The sequence below is a fragment of the Ammospiza nelsoni genome, chromosome 3, assembly GCF_027579445.1.
Source record: "Ammospiza nelsoni isolate bAmmNel1 chromosome 3, bAmmNel1.pri, whole genome shotgun sequence".
NCBI classification, from domain to species: Eukaryota; Metazoa; Chordata; class Aves; order Passeriformes; family Passerellidae; genus Ammospiza; species Ammospiza nelsoni.
The window spans coordinates 112,880,369-112,900,149 of record NC_080635.1 but is presented as its reverse complement, the minus strand read 5'-3'; the positions used below and the strand labels follow the sequence as shown (position 1 = coordinate 112,900,149).

General features: G+C 40.1%; 1 protein-coding gene across 2 annotated transcripts in view; it reads left to right on the top strand.

Annotated features, from left to right (window-relative positions):
- The window catches only part of MSRA (methionine sulfoxide reductase A), a 241,008-nt gene that overhangs the window by 125,415 nt on the left and 95,812 nt on the right, over positions 1–19,781 (top strand). For both annotated transcript variants that reach the window (XM_059469332.1, XM_059469333.1), the window contains exon 4: positions 16,447–16,551. In XM_059469332.1, coding sequence (XP_059325315.1) covers positions 16,447–16,551 — 105 coding nt within the window. The remainder of the gene's footprint in view (positions 1–16,446; positions 16,552–19,781) is intronic.

The following is a 19,781-nucleotide window of genomic DNA, read 5'->3' as shown; positions in this document are numbered from 1 at the left end:
GCTGCAAGCAGGGATCTCACGGAGTTGCTTTTTGCCTCCTTTATTCCCATCTTTTCTGCATTTGAATTGTTAAACAGGAGCTCTGCTGCAGTGTCAAAGAGTGCCTTACAAAAGCTGTTGCCATAGAATTACACCTAGAAATGAGTTCTTTATAAATCAGCGGCACGACAAGTGGTTATTTATTTGTACTCAGGCCTATTTAACAGCTCTTCATTACAAGAATGGCCCAGAGTCTGAGGAACAACGTATCCATTACAGCTGCTGCTCCCTGTGTGTTCCATAAAGAGAAGATACAACTTTTCACACATTTTCAAAGAGTTCTCAGAAAATAACTCTCTCTTTTCTCACCTCTTCCAGGAATCCCCGAACTGCCCCTGTGCTTATCACGCCAACAACAGAATCCCAGAATAGTTTGGGTGGGAAGGGACCTTAAAGCTCATCCCATCCCACCTCCTGCCATGGGCAGGGACAACTTCCACTATCCCTGGTTGATCCAAGCCCTGTCCCACCAGGCCTTGGATGATTCCAGGGACCCAGGGGCAGCCACAGCTTCTCTGGGCACTCCATGTGCCTCACAGGGAATTGTTCCTCACAAGGAAAAAATCCTTCCCAATATCCTATCCATCCCTGCCCTCTGGCAGTGTGCAGCCATTCCCTGTGTCCTGTCCCTCCATCCCTTGTCCCCAGTCCCTCTCCAGCTCTCCTAGAGCCCCTTTAGGCCCTGGAAGGGGCTCTGAGCTCTTCCTGGATCCTTCTCCTCTCCAGGTGAGCATCCTCAGCTCTCTCAGCCTGGCTCCAGAGCAGAGGGGCTCCAGCCCTTGGACCATCTCTGTGGCCTCCTCTGGATTGTTCCAGCAGCTCCAGGTCCCTCTGATATCGGATCCCAGGGCTGGGGCAGCTCTGCAGGTGGGGTCTCACCTGAGTGGGGCAGAGGGGCAGAATCCCCCTCTCCCCTGCTGTCATAAAACTCCTTTTGAAACCTTTTTTAGGAATGGAGCTGCTCCCTGGCTGCAGCCAAAGCGATTCCCATTCCATTCCGAGGAAAGCAGAGGTGTCTCAGGGGATGTGCTGGCATCTGTTTTCCTGCCCTTTGCTGCTCCTGACTCTCTGGTGTTCCTCAGCAGTGGTTCCCTGCTGGAATTTGCCTGGCAGCCCTTTGGAGCAGGATGGGAGGAGGAGCAGTGTCGCTATAGGACACGAAACAACACGAGTACGCACTGCTGTTCTCAAGGTGAAAAAAGGGAAGTTTATTTTCTGACTCCAACATTTATAGATTTCCAAAAGTGACAGTGGATTGGAGGGTGAAAGTGCCACCTCTCCAACGACACTGGACAAACCATCAGATTTCTCCTCCTCCATAAAAGAATGCAAAACAATAAGTTATTTACAGAAAGTGTATGAGAAAGTCCATTACAAGAATGTAAACATCAGAAGGCTCAGAAAATCTTAAAAAATCAGGGTGACAGAGCAGGGGCAGCTGGGCTGTTACCTGCAGGTTCAGCTCCTTCCCTTTCATTCCTGGCTCCAAGGCTGACTTGGGTAGCCTTCAGCCCTTCCTGCCAATTGCCCTCATTCATAAAAAAAAGGGAGATAGTTTATCTTATCTTCTAAGGGGCTTTGAAATCCATGGATATATGGATTTTTCTGGGACTGAGTGTTGGAGGAAAGCACAGGCAGCAAGGGGAAGGAACTCAGAAGCTCTGTTTTGTCTCCTGGAGTCATAGAGAATTTTAGGTGATATATTTTGGTGTTTATATGTGGTATTTTCGGGGTCCCCTGTCGTGGGGAGGAAAGATGCATCTGACTCCATATTCCTAAAGGCTAATTTATTATTTTATGGTATTATATTATATAAAAGAATGCTATACTATAACTATAATAAAGAATAGAGAAAGGATACTTACAGAAGGCTTAACAAGATACTAATGAAAACTCATGATTCCTTCCAGAGTCCCAACACAGCCTGACCATGATTGGCCATTAAATAAAAACAATTCCAATGTTGGATAAACAATCTCCAACCACATTCCAAAACAGCAAAACACAGGAGAAGCAAATGAGATAACATTGTTTTCCTTTTTTCCTTTTTCTTTGAGGCTTCTCAGCTTCCCAGGAGAGAAATCCTGGGCAAAGAGGATTTTTCAGAAAATATTATGGTAACATTTATGCATCTAAATTATGTTATTCAGCTGAAGAGGAACTATAGATTTGAATATTTTGCTTAATTTTAAGCTCTATTTTAAAGTTCTGATTCCTCTCCAATCCTGTAAGATGAAGTAGATGCTCCAGTGTATAACAAAAAATCTTCTTATAATTGTCCACATTTTGCAAAATTTAATATTACAAACTACATTCAATATCTGCCCCCTAAACTGCTCTGTATATTTAACTAAAACATTATTTTAATTTAAATTAAAGGTTTCAGACAGATCTTTACAGCTCTGCAGAATGTGACTTTCTGGCTTCATTCATTCCTTACATATGGAGTGAATATTCACTAAGTTCATTGGATTTACTTTTAATTTCTAATCAAGTTACTGACAAAATATCTGCCCCTGAAGCTCTTGCAATTTTAATATTAAATATTATAAAAATGTAATAGCAAATGTAATGTTAGTTTTAATATTAAAATGTAGATAGACTGTACCATGTTGTCTCCTTCACTGACAACTTTCTATAAAGATTGGGTTTTAAAACTCATTCTCCTACAGAAGTATTTGAAAAACATTTTAAACCAGTTCTCCAATGAAGGTTTTTATTCCCCTTAGAAGTATTTAAAATACTTAAAAAAAAAAAAATCTGAGTTTAATGCAGCAGCATTTCAGTGCTACAAGCCAAGGCAAATCTAATTTCATTGCAGAATTCCTCCATTTACAAAATAATAATAATAATAATAAAAAAATACGCTTGTCAGGGGGAAAAAATCCCAAAGCCAGAAATTTCTGCTTTTGCAAGGGTAGTGTTGGTGGTGGTGCCATTCCCTTTGAAATAATTCCTCCCTAATTGGTATCCCAATGTAATGGGTAAGTGAACATATTTCACAGCAGCAGCTGTTGGATGTTCAATGACTGGAAAATACGGCGCTGGTGAAGTGTGTGGAGTGCTCATCCCATCAGGAGGAGTAAGTTAATCATACACAATTCACTGAGCACTGGAGCTGCATTTGCAGAGCAGGGGCTGCCTTTTAATTGTCGCGGGCCCTTTTTCAATATCTTGCAGGATCTTTTGTCTCAGCCGTAGCAGTTTTGGTTGCATCCCTAAAACTGTCAGTCTTCCTTAATTTTGCAAGGGCCTAACAATTCCTCCTTCACAATGCAGCTTAAATTGGACCAGATGCTGCATCAATAGAGCAGTCTGCCCATCTCAGAGGCATTAAGCCCAAAATTATTTAGAAAATTGAAGCCTTTAACATACTCTGGATTAATGTGATTAAGTAGAGCTTGCTTTGATTCATAGCCATCTATTCCTTTATTAATAGCCATTTCATCAACAGGAGCAGCACATATGGGGACAAGATGACTGAAAGTTAAATTGATTGCTGGAAGCCTGGAAGAAAAGCATTTAATGTTTCAATAATAACTGATGTAAGACTTCACTGCGGGGCATTTTGGATAGATTTAGACCAGCTTATAAGCACAGTATTTATTAGTATCTTTTAATTTTTATTATAAGCTTGCTAAATGCATGTTGGTGGGGTTTCTTTTGTATTATTTTTATTTTTAATCCCAACTTTAATTCTGAAGATTTGTAAAGTAGAGTCTCTCATGTGACTGATAACAGCTGGGCCAGGCCACAGCGGAGTTGGGACTTCTGGAAGGCTTGAAGAGATAAAATACAAGAGAGGATAATTTGTTATGATTATTTCCACACATTTCTGATCCTAGAACCATTCCAGGTGCCGAAGGAGCATGTGAGAGCTCTTATATGGCCCATAATGCAGGAGGACCATCTCTCACACACTTACACCCCATTTGTGGGGAAGGTTCGTGTTTTTCTTGCCTTATTTCCCAACTCAGGAATTATATCCATGCACATTTATATGTGGAATCATAATAAAAATATTAAAAAAAAAAATACATATATATATATATATATACACTTTTATTTTTAAAAAATCGTTGAATAGAATGACAGAATTCCACAATGGACTTTAAAGCTCATCCCATTCTACCCCCTGCCATGGGCAGTGACACCTTCCACTATCCTAGACTGCTCCAAGCCCTGTCCAGCCCAGCCTTGGACACTGTGTGTGTAGGGAGAGAGGCATTTACAGGATGGTCCAATACCATGGATTGACCATTCCAACAATTGACAAATGAAGACATCAAATCCCAGTACCTGGGACAGCTCCCAGAACTGTGTATTTGCGAGTAAAATCACTCCTAAAATTTGCTAAAGTTATTTAAGATGCCAGAGTTTCTTGGTATGTTCAGACTGGTCTGATTCACCTAAAATAAATGTCTGATTTAAAATGGAGAACGATGAGAATGAGCTGTGATTTGTGGCCATAATTAGAGTCAAGGAGTAGGTTCCTGGAGATCGGGGTTGGAGGTTTTCACTCCAAGTTCTCATGGGAAGCAGGACAATCTCCAGCACTCATCAGGCCATCAGGCAATTCAGGAACAGCTCCAGGGTGGAGGTTACAGAGGGGATGCACTGCAGGATGGTCCTCCTGGTGATAGAGGTTCTCCATATGTCCTGTTTGAGCCTTCCACCTTGTGGGATATGGCTGTTGTCATTTGCTGGGCTCTCTATCCCTGCTGAAAAAAAGAAAATGTGGAGCTGCTGGAATGAATCCAGAGGAGGCCATGGAGATGCTCCAAGGGCTGGGGCCAGGCTGGGAGAGCTGGGGGTGCTCACCTGGAGAAGAGAAGGATCCAGGGAGGCCTCAGAGCCCCTTCCAGAGCCTAAAGGGGCTCCAGGAGAGCTGGAGAGGGACTGGGGACAAGGGATGGAGGGACAGGACACAGGGAATGGCTCCCACTGCCCCAGGGCAGGGATGGATGGGATATTGGGAAGGAATTGTTCCCTGTGAGGGTGTTGAGGCCCTGGCACAGGGTGCCCAGAGAAGCTGTGGCTGTCCCTGGATCCCTGGAAGTGTCCAAGGCCAGGCTGGATTGGACTTGGAGCAACGTGGGATAGTGGGAAGTGTCCCTGCCCATGGAAGGGGGTGAAATGAGGTAATCTTCATTCTCCCTTCCAACTCAAACCCTTCTATGATTCCATTATATCCTAAGAAGATAAATAATGTCAAGCATTTCTCCCTCAGTGTTAGAAAATTGCATTTTATTCCAGGTGGGATTTATGTAACCTCAGCTTTTGGCCACAGGATTTTCCTGTGCAGCAACAAAACCAGAGCTCATTTCCATATGAGAAAGAAAATCTTCAAGGCTTGTTAGCTGTGAGAAAGGAAATTTGTACCCCTCCTTTTGCCAGAGTTGTTGTTCCTAAATTCCAAGGAATTCTCCAAGTATTAGGGATGTACAAATCCATAAATTAGAGCACAGTGATCCACATTATTTCCATATATTAATTCCATGACTTTTGGGCTTTTTAATCAATTAACAATAGGGTTTTTTTTCTCATTGTCTTCTTGGGTCATCCAAATTGGTCATTCATTTTGGAGGAGTAAATGTCACAGAATACTAGTTTCACTTGAGTTAAAAATCCCTTCTTTGCTGAAATGATCTTCTTTGAATGGGAATATAAAAAAGATACAAGTGGTGTGTAGTTGAAAACTCTTGTTTTGGGGCTGGTTGAAGGGAAATAATGGATAATCAAATACAGTGAATGTTCATTAGGCTTAAACTGGAGGGAAATGGTTTTACTGGTCTAATGTGAATGATGATATTTACATTTTAGCAAAAGAAAAAAAGCAAAAATACTTTTTGTTTTGTGTGTGAGCACTCCGCTGTTTACTGGAACTAATTTTAATTAATTGTATTAGTGGCTGAAAAAAGGGCTGCTCTTATTGGCTTATCCCAGCATAATTAATCATGGTAATAATTCATTTTACATGACTTCTTGAGGTTAAGCTTTGCAGAGCCATTCATTAAAATTGAGAATTAATAATGTCTAAAAAGTTGGCCACAAAAAAAAAAAAAAAAAGGGAGAAATATCTGTAAAGATTTATTAAAGGCCAGTGATTGATCTACTCCGCTTTGTTTTTTAAACCTGGTCTCAGACCTGGGTTGTGCCGCTGTAGAAGTCTCTCAGCTGGTGTTTGATCTGGTTCTGTGCTTAATGGGCTTTGTGGAGTGTGTTTCTCACAAGTCCTTCAGAAAATTCTTCTCATCACTAAGTGGGGGTTTGTGCTCAGGTTCCAGGAATGAGGAATTCCTCTCTCCACCATGAGAAATGGGATATTCTGGAATAAAGCCTCTGATGATGCTGGGAATGGAGCAAATTCTTCTCCCTGCAGGGACCTTTGGGAAAGGTGGTGGTGGTTGGGAAAAATAAACTTACAGTCAAGGAGCTGAAGCAAAAATGAACTCACAGGATGATTTTCTGTTCCAAGCTCTTTTGATTAACAGAGTTTTCAGGGGTTTAAATATCTTTTTATCAACCAGACAACCAATTTTTTAACTTTTTGTGATTTGAACTCTCCTTTTATGCTCTTTGCAGACATTCATACCACACACCCAAGACTGCAAATTCCTGATTTCCCAGTTTCTGACCTTACTTCAATTTTCAATATCTCTACTGGGCAAATTCTTGGCCCCCTCATTCAATAACCTTGCAGGAATATCACTTGAAGAGGGGCAGTGGCTGTATTTATAATTAAAAGAAATAGCAGAGTTTCTAAAGCTCTTTGAGGGAAAGTACTCTAAATGAAATTATTAAATATAATTTTAATTAATTATGTGTCTTATAGCTGTTCTAGATATATAAATTGTCAAAATTTTATCTTTTGAATCTCTTTAATAGTTTCTCCTAAAGAGTTTTTCAGCATTGGGCATTTTTAGAACTTTCTAGAATTCTTTTATTAATTTTGATGGACTTAGAAGTATTTGTCTAGTGCAAATTAATTCTAAATTTTCATCCCAGCTCCCTTTTTGCCCTCTCAGTGTCTGTTTATCATCACAAACTTTGCTCTGTTGCCTTGTCTTTGCACTTTGATGCTCTCTGGTGAAACCAGGTTACCTCTACTGCTTTTTGCAGATTTGTTTTGGGGAAATCAGGAGGGAAACAATGATCCCTGTCTTCTTTATATTTATAATAGAACTGTCAGAGTAGTTTAATAAAAATTGTCTATGAAGGAGAAGTTTTCAGAGTAAATAAAAAAATCTTTTTTTTTTTTTTTTTTGTTATGGGTTTCTGTCTAAAGTTCTCAGGTATAAGATCTGCACATTTTTTTCTAAGCTCTTTGGTGGTTTCCAGCTTCAGAATGAGTCAAAACTGTCACATTTCAGAAACCAAACCTTTTAATCAGAGATCTCCTCCAAGTAGTATTCTCTTACTGGATTTATTCTAGAGAGACAAGGAGAAAACCACAATTTTTGTAGTTTTAATAGAAAATATTAAATATTAGAATATCTTACTCTCATTTCTTGTTTTTCAAATTCCAGAATAGTTATTATTTTCCAACTCTTCAGCTTGCTATTAATAGATGTTCCCAGGTATTATATTTACCTCCATTTATCACTTTTCAAAGCTCTTCTCATATGACATATTCCTCACATTCCTATTATTCTTTGCTTTCTGTTACACCCATTTATTTAAGGAAATTCTTTGCGTTGCATAACAGTGGCACAGAGGCTTGGCAGCTAAAAGCTGTAAAGTTTTCAGGAAAAAAATCAATCATGTTTTCTGTTATATTGACATGAAAGCAATTCCCTTTCTAGACTGAAGCTGGGTTACTAAATCCAGGTATGTTGTTTATGTATTTATTATTGATTTTTAAATCTAAGCTTTTCTCTGTACAAGAGCAAACCCCCAGAATGGCTTTGGTTTGGGATATTGGACCCATTTTTGGCAATAAATCATGCCTTAAAATTATTTTCTGAAGATTTGGCTCTTTTGCTCCTGCTGTGTCCTGGGATATCATTCCCTTTCCAGCCAAAAGGGAATTAATGTTTTCCATTTGCCTTCTTCAGAACGACTCACAGTTGAAGCAAAGGGGTAACACTCAATATTTGGGCTATTGAGGAAGGGTTAGATGGGATATTGGGAAGGAATTGTTCCCTTTGAGGGTGAGGAGGCCCTGGCACAGGGTGCCCACAGAAGCTCTGGCTGTCCCTGAATCCCTGGAAGTGTCCAAGGCCAGGTTGGATGGGGCTTGGAGCAGCCTGGGACAGTGGAAGGTGTCCCTGCCCATGGCAGGGGGTGGCACTGGATGAGCTTTAAGGTCCCTTCCCACCCAAACCATTCCAGTATTTCCCAGAGGAAACAGTTCCTTCAGCCCAAAAGATCCAACAGGAACCTAAACTGAGAAGTTCAAGACTGAATTCTGCCCAAACATGGAATCTGAAATTGTCGGTCACTAAATCTTTCCTGTAATGTGAAAATTTTAAGCATAAAAGCACAGAATGCTTTGGGTGGGAAGGGACCTTAAAGCTCATCCAGTGCCATCCCCTGCCATGGGCAAGGACACCTTCCACTATCCCAGGTTCATCCAAGCCCTGTACAACCTGACCTTGGACACTTCCAAGGATCCAGGGGCAACCGCAGCTTCTCTAGGCTTCAAGCCCCATACAACTTCCAGGGAGTACCTTTGCATAACCCATTTGCCAGAAAATGCAATTTATTGGAATATAAAGGCTCCATCCATTGAATGTGTCAGTTAAGGGTCAAATTTGGGCTTTAAATGAGAATTTTTTTGATGTGAGAATATGGATTTGTTCCCCAACTCCATAGCTAAAAGATTTCAACTCCACTATATAAAAATTATATAGAACTTGTAGTTGGGTCAGAGTCTTCCTCATCAACCATGATGAAAAGAAGATAACTGAAAAGTCCCAATTCTTTGCACAGATGAGTTTGCATAGAAAAGCTTCGTTAAAGCCAAATGAATAAAGGAAAAAGAGAAAATCCACTCATATATTCCCAGCCTTTAAGGCTGGTAAGAGCTCCTTGCATTATTTAGTTTGACATTTTTATATTATAGATCATTATGTTTCATTGTGTTACTGTTTTATCAAGACCTATCACTTTTTCCCTTTAAGTTTAGCTGATATTTGACTGAAGAGTCTCTCCCAGAAGGAAATCTGATCTGATTTGAAAATGTCAGGAAATGGAGAGGTGTTTTACAGGACATAGGTTTAGAGGAGCATCCCAAGATCCAGTGGTGCAACTGAGCAGGGACCATTCTCCATATCCACATTGAAAGGCTGGTTTCCATTTGGAATTCCCTGGTTTCCATCTCTACCTTTGACTCTTGATCTGTCTTTTCATTGCTTTCTTAAAGGCCCCTTTTGCATCCCCTTCCCATTCCATGCTCATCTCCTTGAGTTAAAAACCTCCAGGGGTTTCTTTTGGAAGGGGTAAATTCATCTGGAACCTGGTGGCTGTCACTGAAACGACTTTTCAGGATTCCTTAGTGCCAAGGTTGATCTCACCAGAGCCATTCCTACAACCCCTTTTCTCTCTGACATCCCAATTCAGGCCCTATTTCCTTTTATTGCAGTGTGGCAATGAAATTCCATGTTTATTTCCACCCTTGCCTTTACCTCAAAGGTTGTTCCCCACTTGCAGGTACCAGGTGTGTCACTTTTTCCCTCCAGCAGAGATTTTACCTCTGACTTCTTTAATACATTTTTGATTCAGTGGCCCCAGCACAGCAAGAAATGTCTTTGTAAGACCATCCCATCAGCTCCTCATCTGAGTTATCCACAGAATTTATAAATTGAGACCTTATATTTCTTTGGAATTCCTGATGAAGGGCTTTAAGAGCAGCAGGCTCTGTAGCAGTCCCTGCAGAGGACAGATAAAAATGCTGCCATTCAAGCCTTGCTCCCTTTGGACCATTTTTTTTTTTTTAGAGATGTCATTTAGACAATTCTTAATCCACTTAACATGTGCACTATCGATATGGGGGAGTGTTAATTTTTTAATCAGTCATGAAGTAATAAGTCAAATGCACTAATAAAGCCTAAGTTCCATCCATGCTATTACATCCCACATTTATTACAGCCAGACTTGTAATTTCATGGGAGGATGAAATGGAGTTTGGCTGACAGGACCTTGTATTCCATAGGACCATGGTGTTAATTATAAACTCATCTTCGACATTTTTCCTTCACTTGGCTGAAATTAAACCAGAATATCTTTTCTAGGAGCACATTCCAACTGGGAACAGGATCTGATCCACAGGACCAGGCCAGGCGGAGTCTAAAATAATCCCCTTTTAAGGGCTTGTAGTGTGGACATTCAGCCTATAAAAACATAACCTATAATAAGTACAGTGAATAAGGAAAGTTTTATCATCTCCTTTTTTTCCTACAGGTTTATATAATTTATTTTTCCCCTTTTATTGGCTGTTCAATGTACAGCCATTTTACAAATAAAAAGGGTTTATAGCAGTGGTCTCGCTTCCAGATATTCTGTTCAGCAAAACCAATCAATACTCTGTTTATCAAACCCATTTTGCTGCTAAAGAACAGACAGGATTTTCAGCAAACAACAATGAAAATTTTTACAGCTCTGCCACAGAAATTTTAAATACTTGCAAATAAGAAACAGGTTCATTTAGTACTTTTGTTTGGCAAATTAAAAAAAGAAATCAGTATTTTTTGTGAAAACTGCCAATCTTTCTTAATTTAATTCAAGTAGTTTACTGAAAAATATGAGCGTTTCTGTGAAGAAAAGTAACAACAGCAGCATGTTCAAGCCCATTTTTTATTGGCAGTTTTATTCTCTTGGTTTTGTTTCTAAGGGGTAAAAAATGAAGTCATTCTAGAAGGCACCAGAAATAGCTGTTCATTGTTTTATCAGCAAATTTTCTTATCTTTATGAATTTCCTCTTACTGGGTAATCCACCAATCCTCTAATAAACCAAATAAACAAAATTTAATAGCATTTTCTCTGCAGAGGCACCACACCATAGCTGCTGCATGAAGTACTTTCTGTAGGTATTAAAAAATACTTGATTTTCTGTGGCCCAGGCAGAAGTTTTGGGAAGTTTCTAGAATTTATGGACAATTTATTTTGATTTAGAACTGCAGGACTGGCCAGCCCATAGTGATAAATTGGCTTCTTGCTGGAGAGGATTGACATGTTTTGATAAAACTGGATGAAAAAAGAGTGTGGATCACACTGAGAAGTTAAAGAATGATATTTTCTAAAGCAGAAATTCACAGTGGTTAATAAACCAAGCATTACCTACTAGTTCAGTGCTGGTAAAGTCATTAAAGTGGTTTAAAATATAAAGAAGGAGGTAAAATAAATTAGCCACATGTTAGCGCCAGTGCAGAAGTACAAAATAATGGTCTGCTCCATTAAATTCTTTCAGTGTGGGGCAGGAATTCAAATAATAATATTTTAATGGAACCTTATTAAAAATCTATGAATCTGGTATTATTTCCATTCTTTTTATCCTCATTGATGTGAAGGCAATAATGTAAAGGGAAGGGGACACTCAAAATTTGGGCTTTCAGTATTTTAGTGCCGAACCTTTGGTTTATTCATTTAATGAATAGGAAGGTGCTGGAAATTTTGGAAGCAATAACCACGACATAATAAAAATTCCTGGGCTGGTTTGGAGGAAGAGATGCTCAAAAGCCCTTCCCATGACCAATATTTTGCATTTTCACTTGGGCCGTGACTTTGGATAGCAGTTTGGTTTAATTCCCAAATCGGTGAGTGCTGAAGCTTGGTTGTTTTCTTTATATTTCACATTGGCACCATGTGCCCATGGGTGCCCAGAGAAGCTGTGGCTGCTCCTGGATCCCTGGAAGTGTCCAAGGCCAGGTTGGATGGGGCTTGGAGCAACCTGGGATGGTGGAAGGTGTCCCTGCCCATGTCAGAGGATGGGATGAGATGAGATTTAAGGTCACTTCCAACCCAAACCCAATCTGGGATCCCAAAGATGATGTATTGTTGGTGTGACAAGCACAGGGGCAGTTCAAGGATTCCTGGAAGAGGTGAGAAAAGAGAGAGTTATTTTCTGAGAACTCTTTGAAAATGTGAGAGAAGTCATTATCTGCTCTTTGTGGAACACACAGGGAGCAGGAGCTGTAATGGGTAAGCTGTTCCTCAGACTCTGGGCCATTCTTGTAATGAAGAGCTGTTAAATGGATCTGAGTACAAATAAATGGGAAAAAAGGATCTCTGTGCTCCCTTCCAACCCAAACTATTGTGGGATTCTGTGATTTACTGGAGTCAGGACGTTATTTCTCAAAAGAGCCAGGCCCTTTTTTATTTCAGAGCCGAAGCAGGAGCAGTTTTGGAATTTTTGTGCTGTAGAATTTAATTCACCTGAGGCAGGGCCAGGTGGAGGTGGCTGCTGGGACACTCCCAGGTGAGGAGCTCTCCAGCCAGCCCTAGGAAGCTGCTCCACTTTCCCAGAGATAATTAAACGCTCCCTGGATCCAGCCAGTTAAAAAGAATGAGTTCTCTTCCCTAATCCCTCGGCTTGGGCACTCACCTGGGACATGATTAAGAAGGTGAGAGTCTAAATGCTCTTAGGGAGGAAAGGAATTGAAAATGTGTCACTCAGACATCTTTTTCTCCTGCTCTTTGCGGGGGGGGGATGTTTTTGCCAGGGTTGGAATCCCCACTGAAGGAGCTCGCCGGAGTTAATCCTCTGGGAGAGGCCGTGTTTTCTAAGTGGGAAATGGATCCAGGATAAACAGACAATCTGCTCTTGGCGCTCAGCCCTCTTGCCTCGGTGTAATAAAGTCTTTCCTTCTGCTGGGAGGTGCTTCAATGGTTAAAGCCCTTCCAGAGCTGAAGGAACCGAGCTCCAGCACTGGAAATCTGATAATGGCTCTGATCAAGAAAGGGTTTCTGTTTGCACAGTGAGCAGCACATGGAATTATATTTATAATTCCATAAATCATTTAAAAATGTGATCCAGACATTGAGGGTTCTAGAAATGTCTGTGCTCGTTCAAACTTTTGCTGTGGGATATTAAAGATCCTCTAATTAAAAGCAGAGGGTGAACTGAGGACACCGTGACTCTCTGACAATATAAGTGGACATTTCAGGAGGAATTCTGAAGGAGGCACTGAGGTGAAGAGCTGCATGTCACTGAGAGAATCACATCTCCCACTCACATCATTTGAAATCCTTGCAGCTCCTCAGTGTCAGGCTGTTGAATGTTAAAGGCACGCAGGTTTTTGGAGAACAAGTGGGCTTATTGTTTCTCTTTGATTGCTGCCTCTCTGTTTTTAAGAGCTCTTACAAAAACGGTTTGATTAGAAATATTTCAATTGTTTTTTTCACCATACAGAGGAGTGGTGAGCTGGGTTGATGCTGTGTTCTTTTGGCATTGGATTTACCAAGTGTGTGAGACACCAACGAAATGGGATTATTCTGTTTTCATAGTCAGACTCAAGCCTAATGCAAAAAGTCACCAATGCCAAGATTGTTATTAGAAATAGCCACAGCAGAAAGAAAATCCACTGTATTGTGGAAAGGCTTTGAGGAAAATGAGAGGTGAATCTGGTAGGACCAGCAGCATTACTTCCTTTCTTTTCCCCTGAGGGTGAATATTGATTTTAAATCTATTCTAACAGTCTCTTAGCCACACATCTGAGGATATTTTTCATGAGGTCAGGCTATAGTTCTCAGAGGAGCACCATTATTTCCTTATTCTGGGAAAAAAAGGAGGCTGATCCTTTGAACTTCTGGATTAGCAGGAGCAGGCAGTGTTGACAAGGTGTAATTGCTGTTTCAGTCAGGAGGAAAGGTAAAACCTCTGTTGTTTTTAAGTTCTTTAGGAAACTTTCCTGTCATCTAAACCTGTTCATCTTAGGCAAGTAATTTGCTCCTTAGTGATAAAAACTTTATATAAGCTTAATAATGAAAAAAATAAAAATACTGAAATCAGAAGCCACTCTTTAAGGTGCAAACTCTCGGTGTTCCCAGGTCTCAGTCCGGGGCAGGTTCGAGTGGTTCCAAAAATGGGAAAGGGAAAACAGTCCAGGCAAAAATTCAGACTGCTTAGCTAAAGTAATGAGCAGAAGCAAAAAGCGAGAGCAAAGCAAAAAGCCAAGCAAAAAGCAAAAGCAACACAATGTACTGCCCTGTCTGTGTGTCCTGCCAGCTGTGGGGGAATGGCTGATAACAAAACCAAAACAAAACATTTGCTCTTCAGAGCTAGTCTTGAAGGCACAGAACAAAATATCCAGCATAAACAGAAAACACAAATGGGGATTCAAGCATCACAATGTCACCCTAGGACACGTGCCCGCTCTGTGCCTGTGTGACTGACGAGAACCATGTTGGTTTGGGTGAGCTGGACATGCCACTGGTTGTGCTCTCTCCTTTTTTTCCTCAAGCTACAGCAAAAGTCCCAATTTGGGCTCCACCAAATTAATTATTTTTGCTGATCAATGACATTAAACCACGACATCTGGAATAAATTCCATCCCTGACCGAAGCTGGCCATCAGTTCTTGTTGAAGACCATTTCACTTCGTTGTTAAGCCAATTATCTCTAAGTTGTGTTTTTATTCTGCTGAATGGGTGATCCTTCCTGCTTCCCACCATCCGCATTTGGCTTCAGGTAATGAGATGTTTCCCTGGCCTGTAAAAGGCTGGGAGGAATTGGGTCACAGTTGGGGACATCCTGCAGGACAGGGGCACCTGGCTTCACTCCAGCTCCCAGGAAATCTGGATAATCTCTTTTCATCTCACAGAGCAGATCTTTGCTGCACTGAGATAGGGAGCCATTTGACTTTATCAGATCTAGACTACAGGTGTCTCAGATGTGTCCTCCTTTACTCCTCTGCATTCCAGACTAATTTTAATCCCAATCTTTCAAATCCCTTTTATCAGCTCTCTGTGCCTTGTTTAGGTTTTGTTTCACATGCCCCGTTAACTGTTAAAGTTCTGTCACACGTTGACCCATTGTTGCTCTTTAGTATTTCCCAGCATCCTTTTTATTTCTCTCTATTTTTTTAAAATTCAAATTTCTTCTCATGCCTCTATTGAACTCCCCTCAGTTACTCACAGAATCTCATTTTTCTTGTTTGGTGACAGCTCATTCTGGAGCCAGCCCTGGGCCAGATTCACCCTCTGTGGAATTCCTTGGTTCTGTTGAAATCAGTGGAATAAATCTGGAGTTTGTTCTGGTGTCAATTAAATAGAAACCTCCCTAATGTGATCAAGGAACTTAATATGTCCCCACTAAAAGACAGATCCAGTTTATTCTTTTGATACTTACTTCTTATGATTTAATTGAAGGATGAAATTTTTTTCCCCATTCATGAATATCTAATTTTAAAATGATAAAATATAAAACATATATAAAACCTAAAATGCACTTTGTTCAGTGGACTCTCACCTGAGAAGTCTGAGCACTCATCAATATCACAATTAAAATTTAAATGAATTATGTGGCCAGATCCTTCAGAAGTTGGATTTTTCAATAATATTGTGAGTCATAAACAAGTCAGATATGAAAAAAAAATTGTCCAGAGTGTAACTGAAAAATAAGTATAATATTTTTGTAAGTGCTGTAACATCTGCTAATCTTCCTTGTATTTCTGCTGTCATGAAATTTGAAGTTCAGCCACCAGGCTTTCTTTGACACTTTTGAGCCTGATGGATATTGTGAAACAGTTTGGAGTTATTTGTATGTTCATGTGTAAACACACCCTTGACATTTGTTTTTATCATCATCAATATTATTGTCATTGATACAGAAAAGGGGGATGAATGGGATATGCAAAAAATGCTACCAAGTGATATTATTACCAGTGATATTATTATCTCATCAATATGATATAAAAACATCAATATGTTTTTATCATCATCAATATTATAATAATCATCACCAATTATTAAATGATTATAATTACTATAATTTTATAGTAATGAGAATTATTTATTAATCAATAAATATTAATCCAATATTAATCCATATCTCCACGGAAAGAAAATCCAATCAAGACAGCTTAGACATAAGAGTTTTCATATTTTAATACTCTATTTAGAATATTTAAAATATTTTGCTGGTTTTCAGTTATATATTTGTTAGAATTTTTAATTTTTCCTCCTTTAAGCTAACAAACTGCTGTAATAACATCATTGTTTCCTTTCTTTGTCCCTCTACACAGTTTATTTCATGATGGCCCTGTCTGAACAAACAGATTTAGTAGAGTTGACATAAATATATAATATTGTGCAAAAAAGCTCAGGTACAAATGGTGCTAAATCCAAGCATTTTTAGGAAAACATGAGACAAAACCAAAGGACCGTGCTTGGAATCGCAGAGACAAAACCCTGAGTGTGCCCTGGCTAATTGTCACTGCTAAAATCTGATTTTATTTTGAATTTGCAGGCAGAACTGGGCACGCCGAGGCCGTCCGGGTGGTGTTTGAGCCACAAAACATCAGCTTTGAGCAACTGCTCAAGGTCTTCTGGGAGAATCATGACCCGACACAAGGTAGAGTGATGAGCGAGCCAGTATTTAATTATCTTACTAATTACAGCTGGGATAATTAGTGTTTGAGCTGCATGGAAGAGATGAACCTTGAAATCACACTGGAGCTCAGGAATATGATTGCAGACATTTATTGACAGAGAAAGAGAGGGAGAGGGAGAATGGGAGCACAGAAGCTCCGAGTCCCCCTCCTCCCTTACAGCTGCCTGGGCTGGGAAAATTCCCACAGAGTGGCACGGGAAACAATGGAAAATTCTCTTCAACTTTGATTATGACAATTTATTCTGTAATTTCTTTTGTCTCTTCAATTGGAGTGTATTTCTTTGCATCTTCAAAATTTCTATTATTCTATTCTATTTTATTTTACATTACCTTATTTTTAAAATTTTATTTTATTTTGCTTTATTTTATTTTGCTTTATTTTGATTTTTTAAACCAAAATAAAAATTTAATTTTTTTTTAATTAAGAAAAATTAAAATATAAAAACACCAAAATTTTGCTTTATTTTGGTTTTATTTTACCTTATTATTTTATTTTATTTTATTTTATTTTATTTTATTTTATTTTATTTTATTTTATTTTATTTTATTTTATTTTAAAATTTTATTTTATTTTATTTTGCTTTATTTTGGTTTTTTAAACCAAAATAAAAATTGAAAAAAAATAATTTCATTTAAAAAAATTAAAATATAAAAACCCCAAATTTTTGCTTTATTTTGGTTTTATTTTATTTTACCTTATTTTATTTTTATATTTTATTTCATTTAATTTCATTTCACTTTATTTCATTTCTACCCAGGCCCTTTATCCTTCATCATAACTTGGCATTTTACATATTTCAACAGTACTGAGTATATTTTGTGATTAGAAAAAGGGAGCAAAAAGGAGTTAGAGATGTTGTGCAGAGACACCAGTGGATCATTCTACCTATCTGCCTTATCCAAACCTTTGGATTTAATTTATCCTATTTGGCAGAGGTTTTTGTGCTGACAAGACCCACATCTGTGCAAACAGAAATGGGAAACTGTGTGCAGAAAACATTTTGCATGTTTATAGAGTTCCAATAAACCTCATCCCTTCTCCCATCTCCCAGAAACGCTGCACACAAGTAACTCATTTCAATATTTGAACAGCCATCGTAATTATGCCACTTGTTACCGCATCTGGGAACAAAAAAATTGCAGATGATACCTCCAAAATGTGATGCCATCCCAGGAAAGAGAAACTCAAAGAGGGACCCAGGGACTATTGTGAATTAAGTGTCTTCCACTGAGCCCAAAGTGGTTATTGCAACTTCTGCCTGTATGGAAAGGGCTTGAGTCAGGAATTTTCTGTCTGCAGGGCCAGGAAATCAGAACATTTTGTGCAGTTCCTCTGTTGCCATCCCAAGGATCTATGGAAATATTGCTGGGGGTTTGAAGAGGGGCAAAAAAAAGGATATAGAGGCCAGAAAACCGCCCTAGTCCTGGGAATAGACACATGAAAGAGGGAGAACACCATGTCATGGAGGGGTGGGTTGGATATCAGGAAAATGTTCTTATTTTAGAGGGTGGTTGGGGACTGGAACAGCTCCCCAGGGAGTGGTCACAGGCCTGGGACTGCCAGAGCTCCAGGAGCATTTGGACAATGTTTTCAGGGACAGGATGGGATTGTTGGGGTGTCCTGGGAGACCCCAAGGAATTGGATCAACCATCCTGGTAGATCTCTTCCAACTCAGGATAATCTGTGATTTTATGATCAAGTCATCCCTGCAGGTACCTTGTGACAGGTTGAGCACCTGACCCCGATAAACCAGAGCAAGCTGCAGTAGCTGGGAGCTGAAGTTTGGGAAGCTCCACTGTGGAATGAAGCAGCTTCACGTCCCTCAGTGTAATTAAACATTGGAGTCTTTTTCCATCACCATCCTTTCGAGCCTTTCAGATGGGATAATCCATCATTTTAAAAGAGGGGCTTGATCCCAGTCAGGGGAAGGCATCCTGAGAATCTGTCAAATGCAGTGGCCCATGCTGATGATTGATGAGCCTCCCTTTCCAGCCCCCTCCTTTAGAGCTGTGTTCAGGATAATTCATCTGCACAATTCCTGAAAAATTTGGAGCTCTGCCTTGAGAAAGGCCCCTTCCTGTGGCTGGGGGTTGGAACGAGGTGATCTTTAAAGTCTCTTCCAAACCTTTCCAGGATTGTGTGATTCTAAGACAATCTCCATCCTCAAATCACACTGCTGGGCCTTCCTGGTTTTCTTGTAGAGTTTATGAAAGAGTTTCTCTTCCTGTCCAGCCAGTTTTTGGTTTTAGATCATTTTGTTGCTCTTTTTTTTTTCTTTGGATTATCAGAAATTGGCCATCACCAGAGGGTGGCTTCTTTCTTTCAGGCTGGAGAAGAGAATCGTCAGGGTGAAATTATTGAGGCCTTCCAGTACCTACAGGGAGCCTACAGGAAAGATGAAGAGGAATATTTACAAGGGCCTGGAGTGACAGGAGAAGAAGAATGGCTGCAAACTGAAAGGGAGTAGGTTTAGATGGGTTATTGGCAAGGAATTATTGGCTGTGAGGGTGCTGAGGCACTGGCACAGGGTGCCCAGAGAAGCTGTGGCTGCTATGGATCCTTGGAAGTGTCCAAGGCCAGGCTGGACAGAGCTTGGAGCACCCTGGGATGGTGGAAGGTGTCGCTGCCCATGGCAGGGGGTGGAATGAAATGGGCTTTAAGGAATCCACCATCTCCCTGGGAAGCCCCTTCCAACATCTAATCACCTTTTCCATTACTCTTATGGGCTGGCTGTTTTGATACATCAGGACAATTGGTCCAGGTGTCTCACTCATATATTTGGATTCATCCTGATTGCCAGAGCTGGGGACTGATGGTCAGGAATTTATGATTCTTCATCTTCCAGGTGTAAGGAATGGATTTCTGCTGAAGTAATTTGGACAACACCCACCTAATAAATCTTTTGCCATGTCTGTAGTCTTGACTTTGGCAGTGGTTGGGCTCAGCCTGTGGCCTACTGAGAACAGGGACTGAAGGATTCAGGGTTTTAGGATGACTGAAGTTCATTATCTGGGCACACTGCTATGTGGATGAAGTTTAGTAATTGTGATAACAGGTCAGATAAACTCATCAGCTGAATTTATGATCCTTTCTGGCTCTAAACCAAAGTAAAATCATGACATTATGTCTTTATATCCTCACACAACTGAGGTTCAGCACCGTTCCAGTCTGCGCTTTCAGAAGAAAGCTG